General features: G+C 48.4%; 1 protein-coding gene across 1 annotated transcript in view; it reads right to left on the reverse strand.

The window, feature by feature from the left end:
• The window catches only part of VPS35L (VPS35 endosomal protein sorting factor like), a 111,808-nt gene extending 94,616 nt beyond the window's left edge, over positions 1 to 17,192 (reverse strand). The window contains exons 1-6 of the mRNA XM_014853441.3: positions 17,140 to 17,192; positions 10,231 to 10,330; positions 7,518 to 7,685; positions 5,193 to 5,315; positions 2,624 to 2,648; positions 69 to 145 (exon numbers count right to left, since the gene is read on the reverse strand). Of these exons, the coding sequence (XP_014708927.3) occupies positions 69 to 145; positions 2,624 to 2,648; positions 5,193 to 5,315; positions 7,518 to 7,685; positions 10,231 to 10,330; positions 17,140 to 17,156 (510 nt within the window). The 5' untranslated portion in view covers positions 17,157 to 17,192. The remainder of the gene's footprint in view (positions 1 to 68; positions 146 to 2,623; positions 2,649 to 5,192; positions 5,316 to 7,517; positions 7,686 to 10,230; positions 10,331 to 17,139) is intronic.
• Positions 17,193 to 18,014: the final 822 nt, after the last annotated feature.

Raw genomic sequence — 18,014 nt, forward strand, 5'->3', positions numbered from 1 at the left:
ACTGATCTCACTTGGCAGAAGAAACAAGAGCACGGCTCCTCCCCGGGCTCAGCACATGACCTCCTCACCTCCTCAAAGTCATCCAGCTCCTCCAGCCTGGTCCGAACCTTCTCCGACATTGCGGATGTGGCGGTCCCGGCTTTGCCTAAACAGAAGGGATTCATGTCACACAGGTGGCTTTCCTGTCACCAATACCCCCACAGGAAGGCATCTTTCCCTCTACACTTCATCATGAATAAAGAGGCCAGGGAACAATTTTATTGCAGAAAACTCTCCAAGATTTTGAAAGCAATGTCCTTAGTAACCAGAGCTCCATCGGAAACATTTCTGCTTAGAAGCTGCCCCTGGGAGCACAGCCTGCCAACCTCAAAAACATTCCACTACACTCGATATTTACAAACTTTTCACTGCATCATTTGTTTAATCCCAAAGAAAGACACTCCAGATAAGGATGCCAAAAATCCTTCATTTAATTGTTTTCCATGAACAAAAGGGCCTCTCAGGCTCGTACTCACAGTGTAGAATTGTACCCTTATCCTAGCAAAACAACACTCTCACTGTCTGCCCCGGAGCGGGAAACACTAGGGCTTCAAAGCCCTCTCTTCAAGCAGACAAGGCTAGCTGTGCCTCCTTCCATCATCTGGCAGCACAACTCTCTCCATCGGCAAGGACCGGCGGAGAGAGATGAAGGCGAGGACTCCAGGCCGGGGGCCAGCCACAGGGCAAGGCTATCTGTCCAGGGGGCTGGTGCTCGCCAATGTCTCCTATTTCAGAACACTTTCCCCTTCTTAAGGGGGCTTCTCTTCTAGAGCTGAGGTCCCTTTACTCCTGCCTACCAAACTCACTCTCGAGGTTTATCTTTTAAGGCACTGGTTTCTCAGCTAGCACTGACTCACAGACATGTCTGGGGTCCCCCGAGAGCACGGCACTACTATTTACTTACTAACCACTGCTAAAGTGGAGAAGTTTCCAAATAATCTACCTTTTTTTTTAACTTTGTTTCTACTTTTTCCTTCCTTTTGAAATACATATAGAACACGCATACGTGTACATTTTAACAGATCGTTACAAGACCTTTGTAACCACTGCCCATATTGTCTTGCTTCTTTTATTCACCACTAACTCTAGTTCATGAAATTTACCCATGTTGTTGCACAGAGCTGAAGTTCACTCATTTTCACTGCTGTTTAGCATTTTCCATTGTGTGGACACGCCACAATTTATTTCTTATTCTACCGTCGATGGATGTTTGGGCCGTTTCCTCTTTGGGGCTCCTAAGAACAATGCTGCTGTGCACATTTCTGAGCATGTCTCCTGATTCATATATGCATGCATTTCTTGAGGGCAGTGCTTCTCAACTTTTAAAGGGATCACTGGAGGATGTGTTAACATGCAGATTCTGATTTTCAGTAGGTTGGGGGCAGGTCCTGAGATTCTGTATTTCTAATGAGCTCCCAGGTGATACCAATGCTGCCAGTCCTTGGACCACATGTTAAGAAACATGCATTTGGGCTGAGTCGGAAAAACACTTTTTGTAAAGAGACAAATAAAGCTATTTAGGTTTTGCAAGTCATAGAGTATCTGTCGCAACTACTCAACCCTGCCATTGCAGCACAAAAGCATTCCTAGACAATATGTAAACAAACTGCCATGGTTGTGTTCCAATAAAACTTTATTTACCAAATCAAACAGTGGGCCAGATTTGGCCTACAGAACATAGTTTGCCAATTTCTGATCTTGGGTATATCCTATGGTTGGCCCACATTCAATTTTAATAGATAATTCCAAAATGCTTTACACACTGGTTGTGTCATTTTACACTACCACCAACAATGTATGAGAGTTCCTACTGGTCTACATTCTCACCAGCAAGTGCTATCATCAATCTTTTTGATTTTCTAAACTGGTGGATATGCAATGCTATGATTTACTTTTTATGGTTTGCGGGTCAAAGTTAAGCCCATAACAAAAATCCTTCCACTCTCTTGATTTCTTTTGCGCTGTCTCAACCTGCAGAGAATGGGGGGAGAGTTGCAGCTGCCATACCAGCAACATGCACATAAACCAAGGCCATGCTCATGTGCACCCCAGTGGTATGTGAGTCACTTCTGAATCATCCAGGAGCTTCAAAAAAGAAATTCTTGGACCCTATTCCTCAGCACAACCCATCTGACACACCTTGGTCCAGAGCTTCTCACCATGTGTCTCAGCAGAAGAAATGGAGAACTGCTGTGTTTGGGGACCGGTGGCCACTAAGACTGAGTGTGTGTCTTCCCTCACTAGCATATCTGCATTTTCACAAAAGGAAAAGGCTTAAGGCAGAGGAAAGGATCTCTGAAAAGAAGAATGTCAACCATTGCCCAGCTGGTGAGGAGGCGCTGAGAGGGGGAAACCACAGCTTGCTCTGTAACTCTAAAATCTAGGAGCGAGCTCATGCTTTAGTCCTGCCAACCGATTTTTTCATTCATCATCTAATATGTATTTCAATTCTACTAAGTCTATATAGAATCTAGGAAATAATAGCTTCAACTGAATTAATCGTCAGGATTACACACTACATTCTAAAATTATATTAAAGGTAATGGGAGAATTCCCCATCAAAACAGTAACGATGAAAACTCACCTTTTTCTGATCCCATAAACAGATTCTGTAGAGGCAAAAAAAAAATGGTTAACATTTTTTAAAACTTATTGGAATCTATGACAAAAAAACTTTATACTTAAATTATTATTCATGTAGCAGTAAGATAATATGTTCCATCATCTTCCAACAAGCGATTTACTTATCCAAATGAAAAACAAATAGTTATTCAACGGAGGAAAAGACAGGTCCCTAAAGACTCCTGGAGATTCAGACTCTTCTCAATTCAGGACTCTCAAGGTGAGCCAACAAACTGGAAAATTTTGATGACAATGGAGTCACACGAGCCTTTACCTTACTCTCAATCAGGGTTTCACAGCCTCGGCCCTACTGACATGACAGGCTGGAAAATTCTGCTGTCGGGGGGCCGTCCTGTGCGCTGCAGGAGGTTCAGCAGCATCCCTGGCCTCTACTCACTGGATGCCACAGCACCCTCACAGCTGTGACAACCAAAAATGTCTCCAGGCTCTGTCACATGTCCCCTGGGGAGTAAAATTACTCCTGGTTGAGAATCACTTCTCTAAATTGACTCGGTGCATTCAGAATAAGAATATTAAACAGTCCATCAATTCTGCCTGCCATTCTCCTCCACAAGCACACGCCCCGGGAGGAGGAGGAGAGGAGAGGTGTCGGGGCTGAGCCTTCCCAGCTGCTGCCGAGTTCATCCCACCCTCCCGACTCACGCACGGCCCCGATTTCTGATGGGCACACTGTCCCACTTCCCAGCTTCCCTTGCATCTGTGTATGGCCCGTGACTACCTTCAACACAAACGTAACTGGACATGTTGACGGGGACTCCGGGAAGTCTCCTTAAATGAGAAAAGGTGTCCCCTACTTTCCCCCTTCCTCCTTCTAACAACCTGGACATGAGGTGACCCTGAACACGGCAGGGCATCGAGAGAGAGAGCTGGGGGCTGGCCCAGCAGCGCAGCGGTTAAGTGCGCACATTCCACTTAGGTGGCCTGGGGTTCGCTGGTTCGGATCCCGGGTGCAGACATGGCACCACTTGGCGAAAGCCATGCTGTGGCAGGCATCCCACGTATAAAGTAGAGGAAGATGGGCATGGATGTTAGTCAGGGCCAGCCTTCCTCAGCAAAAAGAGGAGGATTGGCAGCAGTTAGCTCAGGGCTAATCTTCCTCAAAAAAGAATATAAAAAAATAAATAAATAAAAGACAGACAGAGCCAGATCCCTGAAGATTCTGGAGCTGCCATAGCAGCCCTGGACCACCCAGCTCTTGTTTACGTCATCAGGGAGGGCTTGCGTTCTAAGCCAGTGAACCAGTCCTCCATACAAGGGGCACTAACCGGCTCTCCCTGGCTGGTCCCAGCTCTCCTGAGCCGCTCACTGAGCGACTGGCCACCTGGAGGCTAACTCTCTACTTGCTACGTGCCCCCAGGCACAAGCCAACGACTTGGCCTAGCCGGCCCCTAGAGAAACAGTGAACTTCCAGCTCTGGCAGAAAACCCGGCTGTGCCGGACTCTGAGTCACAGTAGGAAGTAAAGCTTCATGGGGTGGCGCTCTCCCCACCTCACGACTCCAACCTCCAGCAGAGACGGGGCTCCACTGTTCCACTTCTTCCTCTGAACTGTGCCACACCCGATTCTTAACACATTTTTTTGAGCAACCAATCAGCACGTTTTCTCCCAACTAACACTGACATAACAGGTGAAACTTATAGAGCCCAGGAGTTGGGGCAACATAACCGTGATATTGTGATTTATGATAAGAAATATAAATTCAGTCTTCCTTGAGTTCCGGCCCAGAGCTCCTAAAACTCTTGGAACTTCCTTAAGGGATAAGAGTGATAAAGGCATCTTTTGTTAGGTTAACCAAGTGACTTTTGGAAAGTGCCTAAGGCTGGGGGCTGGCTGTGATTAGAGGTCTGGAACCTTCAGCCAGCCAACCAACCAACTGCGGGGAGAGGGGCTGGAGGCTGACTGATCACCAATGGCAGATGAGTTAATCACGCCTATGTAAGGAAGTCTCCACGAAAACCCAAAAGGATGGGGCTCAGAGAGCCTCCAGGTTGGGGAACCAGAACACATCCACGTGCTGCCGTGCTGGACCCCAAACTCCACGGGGACAGAGGCTCCTTTGTCTGGAACCTCACTCTGTGTATCTCTTCATCTGGCTGCTGAGTCATATCCTTTACGATCCTCTGTAATAAACCAGTAACCCAGTGAGTAAACTGGTTTCCTGAGTTCTGTGAGCCATTCTGGCAAATTAATCGAACCCACAGAGGGGTCGTTGGAACCTCTGATTTGTAGCCAGTCGGTGAGAAGCACAGGTGACAACCGGGACTTGTGACTGGCATCCGAGGTGGCGGGCAGCCTCCTAGGACGGAACGCTTACCCTGTGGAATCTGACGCCATCTGCAGGTAGACAGCGTCAGAATGGAGTTGAACTGCAGGACACCAGCTAGTGTGGGAGAATTGCTTGGTGTGGGGGAAAAACCCGCACATTGGAACTGGGTGCAGAATCATAAAAACAAAAAGAAATGGCTACTCAATCTGAAGTAGAGCCTGGGAGAAAAGTGCACCGTACTCACGATGGAGAGCTTTTCTGTGGTAGTGTACCGGGCAAGGATTTCTCCTCGCTTGCTGGCCCAAGGCTCAAAATCGGATCCTATGATGGAGTTATCCTCTCTCTCACGTTTCTTTCTGGAACTGTCCTGAGGAAAGGCAAGACAATCTCTTCAGCAGCACTATCGTTTTAATCTTGAGAAAAAGTGCAAGTAAACATGGGACTACAGTTGATAACATGGTACTGTTTAATGGAAAATTGCTGAGAGGAGAAATTAAATGTTCTCACCTCAAAAAAAAAAAGAGGTAAATCTGTGAGGTGATGAATGTGTTAACTCAACGGGGGGAATCTTTTCATAATGTGTATGTATATCAAATCATCACGCTGTACACTTTAAATATCTTACAATTTCATTTGTCAATTATACCTCAATAAAGCTAAAAAAAAAACTATAAGCAGAAGACAGTCCCTCATTGCAGAATAAAACAGATCTGTCAACGGTTTCCTATGATAAAAAATTCTTCAGTCTGATTCACCACAAATGGCCAATAAATATATCAAAAGATGCTCAAAGTCATTAAGAATCAAGGAAAGGGGGCCGGCCCAGTGGCGCAGCGGTTAGGTGTGCACGTTCTGCTTCAGCAGCCTGGGGTTTGCTGGTTCGGATCCTGGATGCGGACATGGCGCCACTTGGCAAGCCACGCTGGGGCAGGCGCCCCACACATAAAGTAGAGGAAGATGGGCACGGATGTTAGCTCAGGGCCAGTCTTCCTCAGCAAAAAGAGAAGGATTGGCAGCAGATGTTAGCTCAGGGCTAATCTTCCTCAAAAAAAAAAAGAAAGAAATTAAAAAAATAAATAAATAAATAAATAAATCAAAGGAAGGCAAACTGAAAGAGATCATTTTCCAACAAGGAGAAAGGCAAAGAGTTAAACTGACTGATAATATCCATGTTGGCAAGGATGAAGGGAGACAGGCCCTCTGAAACACTGCTGGTGGGCATACATATAAATTGGCGAGGACTTTCTGGAGAACAATTTGGCAGCAGCCATCAAAACCTTAAATACACATTGCCTTAACTCAGCAATGAACTTCCAAGAAGTTACCCTGCAGAAATCCTGGCACGTATGCACCAAGATGCATGCATGTTCAAGGACCAGCGCACCACTGTCTATACCAGCAAACACCGGGAACAGTCTGTGTGTCCATCATTAGAGGAATGGTGAATTCAAGTAGATAACGCCTATTCTTCAGGATACAACGCAGCGGTTCAAAATAACGTTGTTCTATAAGTACTAATATGAAAAGTTCTCCAAGACATATAGTCAAGTTAAGAAAATATATATAAATATAGTTCAATTTATGTAAAAAAAAAAAAAAAAAAAGTAGAGATGTACGCACTGCCAGCACAGAATGATGGTCGAGAGTGTGGATTCAGAAGTCAGACTGGCCGGGTTTGAATTGCAGGATAGATGCGACTAAGCATCTCTATTCCTCCGTGTGGGCCCCTTTAAATGAGGATTATAATACCTCTCTCACGAGGTTTAGTAAGAGAACTAAACTCAGAAAGTACCTGCCACACAGTAAGCTCATACTACTACCGTTGTTAGTACTTATATATGAGTATGTACATAAATGCTAAGAAATTACTGTCATAAATACCTATGAAATCACAAAGGAAAAGTACAGAAGAACACACATTACTCTGTTAACACTGATGACCTCCAGGGTGGCTAACAGAATAAAGAGAATTGATCAATAGGACTTCATCTGTAATGTTTGACTCTTACATAAATAATTAGTGAATTACTTATGTAATTACACAAAAATAAATCCAAGGGCTGGGCTGGTGGCATAGCAGTTAAGATCACATGCTCTGCTTCAGCGGCCCAGGGTTCATGGGTTTGGATCCTGGGCACAGACCTGAACATCACTCATCAGGACATGCTGTGGCAGCAACCCCCATACGAAAGAGAGGAAGACTGGCACAGATGTTAGCTCAGGGACAATCTTCTTCAGCAAAAAAAAAGAAAGAAAGAAAGAAAGAAAGAAAGAAAAAGGAAAAAAAAATCCAAAAGAAAGAATTATAAAAAGAGTAAAGTTAAAACAAAGAATTTTAAAATGTTTTAAAAAAAAAAGGAAGAAGCTTCCAGGATCCACAGCAGCCTCTCACCGGCAGCGTCATTCTCTATAAGCAGTACCCTGTGGATGTGTGGATTATTCAAACTGTTACAACGAGAATGCGCCCATGCCTTACTTGTGCAATCTGAAAACAAAAAGATGAGAAAGCCCCACCCCCACACCCGCAGGACCGACCAGCAGCTGGACGACTGCTGGCGGGGTGTGTTACCGTGGCAGCCGCCGTGGCTGCGGGGTCAGCAGTGGCTGCGAACATGGAGAGGGGGTCGGTCCCATCCAAGACACTGCTCAGCGGGTCCACCACGGAGCTGGAGGAAGAGGAGGACGTGGAAGATGTGCTTCCTTTCCGGCTCACTTTCTTTGTCTTTGACTCTGTGACCTGTGGGGAAAACTCGTGGACGTAAACGATAGTCTCCTCTGACTTTTCCCAATGACACGCTCAAACGGGGTGTCCCTCATTCTGTTAGTTCAACCAACCTTTCCTTGCAGCAGGGACACTTACTTTTTGTGACAAATTGACTTGACTCAGAACCCCAGCTGTCAGAGAAGGGAGGGTGGGAGGTTAGGGTCAGGAAGGAAGAGACGGGGCCATCACGATTTAGAAGGTGGTGAGCTAACTGCAGTCTTGTGGGGCCTTCTTACTCCAAGTGTGGTCCCTGGACAAGAAGCATCCACATCACCTGGGAGCTTACAAAACATGTAGCATCTCGAGCCCTGCCCCAGACCGACTGCATCAGAATGCGCGTCTTGCAGCAGTGGTCCAGGCAGGGTCATGAACCTAAGATCCCAGGGCCACCGTACTCTGAAGACAGCCTCAGTGGCTCTGCACGGCCATCTCATCTCGCAAAGCAGTGAACGCCCAGCCGCTTCCTTTCTGGAGAACTTCTCACCGTGCCTCATCCTGGTGTCGGTGCTGAGGGCGGGTGGGGTGTTGGGGTATGAAGCCATGTTTTTGTTCCACCAGCCCCTATCCCTTCCTGACTTCAGATGACGAACAGGGTGAAACCCTGAGCCAAGGGGATCCCACCAGAGTCTCCCTGCCGAAAATTCAGGATCCACATCCAGAGGGCTAGTGGGCTCCACTCCTTTTGAAATGAGGAAGCTACGAAAACCCAGGGCCTGAGGGACAGCGATGGACGCTTTGGGCACGCATCCGTGGGGAAGCAGAGAAAACCCTCTTGAGAGAAAAAGAGAGAGGAGGGTGTAACAACAAAGAGAGAGTGTTGGATAAAGGAGGATCTGAGGGGCCTTTGTCCCTGGTTCCTGGAAGGGAGACCAAGTCCTTGGAGTGGCTGGTATTCCTGAACCCCTCGATCACACCTGAGTTTACGCTAATGAGATGACAAAGCACGGGGACCGGTCACAAGAAAGACCAACCACGTGATTAGAGGCTTGGGGCTTTGCGCCAGCTGATATCAGCCTGACCTTAGGGGTGGGGAGGGAGGCTGGGGACCAAGTTCAATCACGTGGCCAAGGAATCACTCAATCACACCTACGTAATAAAACCCCAATAACAAGTCTGGACACCAAAGCTCAAGGGAGATTCCCAGCTGGTGAACACACGACACGCTGCAAGGTGATGCGCCCTGATTCCATGGGCAGAGGGCGTGGACGCTCTGCATTCAGGACCACCCCCCAGACCGCGCCCTGTGTGTCTCTTCATTTGGTTGGTCTTCATTCGCATTCTTTATAAGGAAACTGTAAACATAAGTATGGCGTTTTCCTGAGTTCTCTGAGTTGTTCTAGCAAATTATCAAACCCTAGGAGGTCTTGGGAAATCCTTGGATTTGTAGTCAGTCGGTCAGAAGTGCAGGTGGCCTGGGGACCATTTGCAGCTGGTGTCTGAAGTGAGGGCAGTCTTACTGAAGACCCTTCCCTAAACCGGTAGGGTCTGACCCTAACTCTGGGCAACTGGGCAAAGCTCCTCCCACGGAGGCACGTTTGTCGTCTTTTCTCTGCCTGGCATCCATTCCTTCCTTTCTGAGGCTCAACAGGCCAAATTTTCTTCGGGAAGGCAGCCCTCCCCGACTCTCAGCTCCTGCAGGCCTGGTGGGATGGGCTCTGCTCCCAGTTTCCCAGGTGGGCACTGGCCCCATCCCAGTCAGCGTATTCTCTAGCCCGGTCACCAGGGCTGGTTCAGGGAAGGACACACAACCCAACCAGGTAAATGAAAATTGCTGAAGAGAATGTCCCTGCAGTTGTGTTGCTGAGCGAGCAGGCTGTGAGCTCGGAGCCGCTGCAGCTAGCCTGTTACCACGTGGGGAGCGAGTTCCTGGGAACGCAACCCACTCATTAGTGGGTCAGCCACAGCCACACGAGCCCCTGGGGATCTGAGGGGCCCTGGGAGGCCGAAGCTCGGCCTTGTGACCTCCTGCTTTCCGTAATTGCCTCTGTGTGCTCTCAGGTCCTCTGCTATTGAGAAATTTTAGGTCCTCAGTATCCACTGGCATCTGTCCCTCAAGCTCGTTTCCACCCGTGCTGGCCACCGCATGGCTGCTATCACTTACTAATAAAGAGTGCTTACCCAGAAGAGAGGACCACCTCATCTCTCGCCTGATTTTTGTCCTGTTTTGTTTCTTTAAATAATCTCACAGATAGACTAAGATGCTATTCAGGACAGCACCCTGTGCTGGTAAGTAGAGGATTCTTAATATTCCAAACAGACCAATGAAAAAGCAAGATGTATTTTGTTCACACCTCCACATCAGGAACGAGGGCATCCCATACTCATGACCACCTCACTAATACGAGAAAGGGAGAATAAAAATGATGGAGGGTGAGGCCAACATCACAAAAATGGGACAGGGAACAAACTGGTTGATTGAAACATGCAAAGAGACTACCACTGGCAAAATGGAAAGACCCAGGAATACCGCCTGCAATTTTCTGGAACATCAGTTAGAGAGGCCCCTGGCAAAACTTACAGTTATGGGCTTCAATGGGTGATAGTCCCCAAACTCCAGCGGTACAGCCTCCAACCGGCATGATGCAAATTCAGCCTTGTAGTTCCTATGCCTGGAATGCCTGGTGAACAGCAAAACCCAGAAACCAGTCAGTTGATGGGGATAAGCAACACACTAAACACTGTTTGCTGAGACTTCCTCAGTGATGAGGTAGTTTATAGGGGAACGGTATTTCTACCAAGACCAGCAAGAAAGAATAAATAAATTTGTTTAACAATCCATTGGAAGCTCCAAGGAGCTGCCAAGGCATACAGGACCTGCGAGGCCAGACAGCAGAACGGAGGGAAGCTCACAGAGGGGAACCGAGTGTTCCTCACCCAGCTCTCCCTCACAGCATCGACTCATCCTGGCACAGGACAAGAGGGCAAAGCTGGGCAGAGGGCGGCTGAGGAACCGCCAAGAGCTCTAAGGAACCTCACAGAGCTGGAGAGAGAAGTTAGGGCCAGGGCTGTCGAGACAGCCGGGCTTGAAGGAAGAGCTTCTGAAGAAGGGAGGGCAGAGAAGTGAAAATCCTGGCCTGGCCTCCCCTCAAAGTACTGGCCAATTAAGCCGTGTAGAGCAGGAGAAAAAGCCAGGCAGAAAGCAGAGGAAGAGCAGATGGTTTTCATCAGTTTTGCGGGGGTTAACAAATGAGATGGAAGATGAAAGGGGAGAGAGGATACTCCCCACATTGAAGCACGGAGAGGAAAAGAGATGGGGAGCACAGAAGAGTGGAGAAGACAAAGGGACACAAAGAAAAGGTCTAACACACATACATCTGGAACCCAGAGGAGAGGAGAGAAAGGATGGATGGGAGCAGCATCTGAAGAGATGGCAGCTGAAATTCTTCTCAAACCAAAGAAAGACATCAACCTACAGAGTCAAGAACCACTCGTGCCCCAAGCACAAAAACCAAACAGAAACAACCACACTTAGGGCCTCCAAGGTAAAACGGCTAAAAACTAAAGAGAGGGGGTGTCTTAGGAGAAAAGGGAAACATTATTTTCAAAGGACAACAGTAAGATTATTATCTCAGCACAGAGAGGAGAGCCAGAAGACAAAGGAATGACACCTTTAAAGTACGTGCTGAAAGAAGATAATAGCCAACCAAGAATTCCACACCTAGTGAAACGCTCCTTCAAACACAAGGGCAAAAGAAAGGAGTTCCCAGTCAAAGAAAAGTCAGCAGCAGCAGCAGCAGAACCACGTTTTAAATTAAAAAAAAAAAAGTTAAAGGAAAATAATTCCAGTTGAAAGCAAAAGATACGTATAGATATTTAGTTACATATATATGTAAATACATAACATATATACATAACATAACATATATACTACAGAGTAACAAAAGAAAGGTGTGGGTAAAACTAAATGAATATTGACTGCAGAAAATAGTTTATAGAGTTCAAAATACATGTAGAGTTAAAATCGTGACAACGAGAACATAAAAGGCAAGAGAGGTGCTGTGGTCCGGAAGTTTGTGTGCCTCCAAAATCCACAGATTGAAATCGTAACCCCCAAAGGCAACAGTACATGGAAGCGGGGCCTTTGGGAGGTACTAAATCACGAGGGTGGAGCCCTCTAAACGGGATTAGTGCCCGTATACAAGAGGCTCTGGAGAGCCCCCTCATCACATTCACCACGTGAGGTCACAGCGAGAACGCCCAGGACATGACCCAGGAGGAGGGCCTTCTCCTGGCCGTGCTGGCACCACGACCCCAGATGTCCTGTCTCCAGGACTGTGAGAAATAAAGTCTTCTTGTTTATAAGTTGCCCAGTCTGCGGTACTTTGCTGTAGCAGCCCAAACAGACTGAGATAGGAAACTGGTACCAAGAGCAGGGTGCTGCTGCAGCAAACACCTGAAGGCGTGGAAGCAGATGCTGGCAGAAGCCAGAGTCCCGAGGCACAAGCTGCAGAGAGCTGCTGCTGCAATGAACTGTTCGGGGCTGCTCCAGCCAGGGCTCAGAGGAAGAGGGCAGCTGCAGAGAGCTTCGACCTTCTCCCATCGTACCTAAGCAGTTGTGAAGAGAACGTGGCATAAATAGGGGCGGCAGAGCCATTCTCTTGAGGCCTCAGACGGAAACTGGAGGAAAAGTGATCCTTGTTTTAAATGGCTGAACTGTGTCTGTGTCCTAGTGTTTCGTGCAAGGTAAAACTTGCGAGCCATGAAACTACAATTTGGCTGAAGAAATTTCTAAGCAGAGTGTTGAAGGAGTGGCTTTGCTTTTCTTGAATGCTTATGGTAACACTGGAGAAGAGAGAAAGGATGTAAAGATGGAATGGCTAATCAAAAGGGAAAGAGAACTTGAATATTCGGAAAATTCTCAGCCTGTCCATATTGAAAGAAATAAGAAAATGTGTTCATTGGGACTAGCCCTCCCATCATTGGGGTGCCAGAGCCAGTGGGCCACTGCTGCCACCTCACACTGGGGGCTCACTCCCCGAATCCCAGCACCCCAATCCTCAGCCACCCCAGGTGTCATGAATAACATTTCGTCTTTAAGAAGAGACATGGGCAGGTCCCATTTGCAAAATATCATCTTCCAGAAAAACAGCTTTTCTGGGCACACAGAACAATTCCTCCCTCCCCACCCGGCTTTAGGGAAAACAGCAGCTCAAACAGCAGAAGAAGCCAGGCACTTTGTCCCTTGGCCTCGACATCCCCTGAATTCAGCCCTCCCCACCCACAACCCCATTCCGAGCGTCATGACTTCACTAATCTCTGCAGGCAACACTAGCAGCCAGATCTAACTGTGCCACGCAATTAGTCAGCTCTCCCCAATATCCCCCACTAATCCAGAAACCCAATCCAGCACAAAAGAACTGAGCTCCCATGTCATCTCGCTTCTATCCCTTTCTAAATACACTTGGCTTTGAGTGCTGGAGAGGAGAAAGGCTACTTACCCATAGGGACCAGCCTCTCCTTCTACTTCCTTTGTAAAGGAAAATCCTGCCACAACATATGTCTACTCCCTCCGGGTTACATTTTACAAAATATACACTGTCTTTCCCTCCCAAAATATTGCAATTGAAGTCATTTATGAAATATTCTTCCAAACTCTTTTTAATATGCTATCGGCCAATTCTTGATTTACAAGACAAAATGCCCAATAAATAAATTGGAATCATCGTCAGCAACAGCCATAATGGAGTTTTAAAAATCAAATTACTCTTTTCCTCCTTTCAGATCACTCTTAATCAGTTGCCAAGAAAAATAGAATTTTGCAAAGTTAATTTCACAGAATGAGTAGAAATGTAATCTGACCTGAAATTCACTTGCAAATGTGTTTTTCATCCCTAAAATAATTATTAAATCAATCAACAGCTGAGAAAGGCACTGTTATCAAAACAGCAATATGGCTTGATACACAATTAAATAATAGTTCTCATTTGTTCTGTGCTTATATACCAGGATCCAGGCCAACCCCTTTACCCCCATTTCCTCATTCAATCAATCCTATGAGGTAGGTACGAGGATTATGCCCATTTCTCAGATGGAGAAGCTGAGGCTGTTACTGTGGTGCTAACTTGGGAGAGGCGAGCAAGTGATAGAGACAGGTGTAGACAGAGGCAGCCTGTCTCTGAGATTCAGCAGTTCTATAGATCATCTGGAGGTCAACTGGAGAACGTGAGAAATTAAGCAATTGTCTTTTTTTTTTTAAAGGACCAAGTTTTGAAATGATTTTTTAAAAAACGTTTGGGGGGAGGGAATTCTTTGAGGAAAAAGTACTGCTTCCGGAAAAACCTTAAAAAAAAGGAAACATTTACCGTTCCTGAAAATCCATGTCAAATTGCTATATTTTGATTTTTCTATCACTTCTTCCATGATTTTCTCAAATCTGCTCTCTGCTCCCTAGCGTTCCCTGCAGTTTGGGATGTTAAAGCATCTTCTGCAATGTTTAGGTCTTTGGGAAGGACAACAGTGACCTCCAGTGGGCATTTTCTCAAAAATCCTGTTTTTCCTGCTAACAGCTGATACAGCTGGTAAAAATCCCCCATAATCCCAGCTCCCAGCCATGCAAAAGGCTCGTCTGGCTCTGCAGCAGTGGCCACAGAAAAAAAGGCCAACGTTTCACACCCCCATTCCTGGCTGGGTCTAGCCCCTGGCTACCCGAAGCGTGGTCCAGAGGTCACCAGCAAGGGCATCACCTTGGGAGGGTTGAAATACCCCAGACCTACAGAATCAGCATCTGCACTTCAACAAAATCCCCAGGTGATTTAGGCACGTTAAAGGGTGACAACTCCCTAGTTTTAAATTATTTGCATCTGATAATATGGATACACATAAATTCCATTACCAGTTTTCAAATTAATTTCCTTATACTGGAAATGCCAAAATCTACTAAATGCTTCTTGTCAGCTTTTTTAATTCTCAAGTGATTTTTTAATTACTAATGACATAATCCAGCCACACAGTTTTTTCTCCCACAATCACAATATATCCTCCTCCCCAAAAAAGTGCTAAAACAATGTAGAAATTGTGACTCCAAAGAGTAGTATTTTTTTTTTTAAGATTTTACTTTTTTTCTTTTTGTCCCCAAAAGCCCCCCGGTACATAGTTGTGTATTTTTAGTTGTGGGTCCTTCTAGTCGTGGCACGTGGGACGCTGCCTCAGCATGGCTTGGTGAGCAGTGCCATGTCCACACCCAGGATTCGAACTGGTGAAACCCTGGACCGCCGAAGCAGAGTGCACGCGAGCTTCACCACTAGGCCACAGGGCCGGCCCCCAAAGAGTAGTATTTTAAAAGGTGCTATTACCACAGGGCTGGACAGGAAATGTGATCCATGATATACCAGACATCTTGCATGTTAGGCCAGGCCGAAATATATCAGACATGACAAAAAAGTGTGACAAGAGGGAGCCTGGAGGGACGCATGACAATGCAGCGGGACCTGGGGAGCCCCGCAACCCAGAAACCTCAGCCCGGGAGCCAGACTGGAGGAGGTCCAGCTGACAGTCAGAATTAAAATCACTGGCTCTGGGGGGGCTGGGCCCACAGCCTAGTGGTTAAGTTTGGTGTGCTCCACTTCAGCAGCCTAGGTTCCTGGCTTCAGATCCAGGGCACGGACTTATACTATTCGTCAGCCATGCTGTGGTGGTGACCCACATACAAAATAGAGGAAGACTGACACAGATGTTAGCTCAGGGCCAATCTTCCTCAGCAAAAATAAATTAAAAAAAAAATATATATATATATATATATTGCAAGCTCTAGGCTCCAACTCAGCTCTCCTTACTGGCTGTAAGACTTTAAATGGCTTCATCTCTCTGCCTCCATTTCCTCATCTGAAAAATGGGGTTGTTATGAGGGTTAAATGAGATGTTGTACATTAAGCTCCTAGCACATTGATAAATGTCCAACTTAATGACCGAAACACTTTTCTCCTATGTGGGCCTCCTCAGTTTCCTCATTGATTCATAAATATTACTGAGCACCTACTCTCTGCCAAGCTTCAGGCCAGGCACTGGGGATACAATGATGGTTAAAACTCAGCCCTTTAATTTAAGGAACACGCGTAGCGGGGAGACAAAGATGAGCACGCAATACCACCCAGAGAAACGTCTAGAGGAGAGCCAGATTAGAAACTTCGGAGACCCTAGATGCTAAAAGGCTTATGGCACTTCTCTGTTTGTTATTTAAAGTAAAAATACCAAAAACAAAAATGGACTGGGGCGCAGAGACTAAAGGGAGCATCTTCCTGGATTTTCTGAGGACCAAATTCCAGGTAAGTTCATTGAAGCCAGATGCTGCTCACGTTTTCGTGTTTAAGCCTTAATGACTCCTTAAAAGGTGCTCCGCGTGACAAAGTCAAAGCAAACAGCGCAGACGCGCCGGGTGGTACCCAACCCTGATTTAGCGCGTCATCGCTTTTGAAGATGACGCTTAAAGAGTTAGGCAGGTGAAGGGAATGGGGAAGACAGCTGCTGATAAACCAGGAGTTTGGATCTGATTATTTCTAAGGTCTAGGGCTGTATATTCTCTCCTTTGCTCGCTCGCTCATTCATTCATTGTAAACCACTTCACATCATTTGGAAAGATCAGAATATTATCCGTGTTTCTGAGACGCAGCGGCGAGCTCACGTCCCCGGACAGTTCCACTCTCACCATCACAACTTGCTCGAGTTTCTCACCCTCGTGGCTCCCGCTGGAGCCTGAAGCTCCGATCACTCCCAGCCACTCCAGCCACGAGAGCCCCGCCAGGCCTGTCAGCCTTGGCATCCGCCACTCCCTCGTGCTTGGTGAGCTCCTATTCATCCTCCAAAACCCAATTTAAGGCTGTTCCTATCTGAAGTCTTCCCCCAGGCCCCAGGAAGGTCGTGCCTCATCCCAATGCCTTCTTTGGACATCCTTCTATTGCGTGTGTGTGCTTCACAAACTGTCAGCTCCGAGGAGCAGGTCTGAGGACTCTGCATGACCGGTGCCCAGCGCAGAGCCCTGCACAGAGCAGGACGGAGGGCGGCCATTGCACAGATGAGAAAAGCAAGTCTGCTCTAGATAAACTGAGTCGCTCGGGGACAGTCAGGTCCCCCGAGTCACCCAGACTCGGAGCGGAGACCACCTTCTCTGCACGCAGCGCCCACCGAGCCCGCGCCACTGCGGCAGGGGGACTGGAGGCCTCGGTAGGGAAGGAACGGACGCAGAGGGCGCGGGAGGCGCGGGGACAGGGTGGCCCGGAGAGAACCGGGCTCCCACCGGGCGGCTTCAGGGAGCGCCTGTGACCCGGAGTAGCAGCCGGGGACTCGGCGGTCAAGACGCCCGGAGTCGGGAGGAGACGCCACCACCAGCCAACAGAGGGCAGTTCACAGTCACACAGTCACCCTCGCAGAGACAGAGACCCAGGGACGGTAAGGCGAGCCCCTCCCCACAGCCCACCCGCCGCTGCTTCCTTACCAGGGAAAGACGGCCATCTTGCCGGTCACATGACCGCGCCTTCTGGGGCCGCCGGTCCTGAGCTCCCTTCCAGGCCCCGCCCTGCCCCGGCCGCCATGATTGTGAGGGGCAGTCGCCCTCCCGCAGAGCCCACGCCGCGCCGCCCGCCGGCGCCATGATTGAGAGGGGCAGGCGCCAGACCGCAGAGCCCAGGCTGCGCCGTCCGTCGGTGCCATGATTGTGAGGGGCAAGTTCCCACCCGCAGAGCCCAGGCTGCACCGTCCTCGGCGCCATGACTGAGAGGGGCAGGCGCCCTCCCGCAGAGCCCAGGCCGCGCCGTCCGTCGGTGCCATGATTGTGAGGGGCAAGCTCCCACCCGCAGAGCCCAGGCTGCACCGTCCTCGGCGCCATGACTGAGAGGGGCAGGCGCCCTCCCGCAGAGCCCAGGCCGCGCCGTCCGCCGGCGCCATGATTATGAGGGGCAGACGTCGGTCCGGGAGACTGGCCGCCCCGCTTCTGTGCGCTGTGATCGTGAACGGCGCTTGGCCGCCTAGCCCATCCGCGCCCTCGGAGGGCGGAGAAGAATCGAGACATGGGCGGAGCGAGAAGGCCAGCGGCGGCTGCGGGTGGGAGGGGTGTCTCTGGGGCTCGGCCTGCGGCGGTTTCGCGCCGAATTCGCAGTTTGACTTGGGGAAGCCCCGCCCCGCCCGCCGCTTTCCCCTCTGTGCATCCCGACGTTAGGCGCTTCCCGCGCCCCCTCTGCTGCCTGCCCCGGGGGTCTCTAGACGTCCGCAGTGGCCCTTAATAGAGAACGCATTCCAACTCCGTTTGCTTATTTTTTAAATAACTATTACTTTTAATTTGGCGGGGGGGGGGGGGGCGGGGGGGACGTGTGG

This window comes from Equus asinus, chromosome 14, assembly GCF_041296235.1.
Source record: "Equus asinus isolate D_3611 breed Donkey chromosome 14, EquAss-T2T_v2, whole genome shotgun sequence".
NCBI lineage: Eukaryota > Metazoa > Chordata > Mammalia > Perissodactyla > Equidae > Equus > Equus asinus.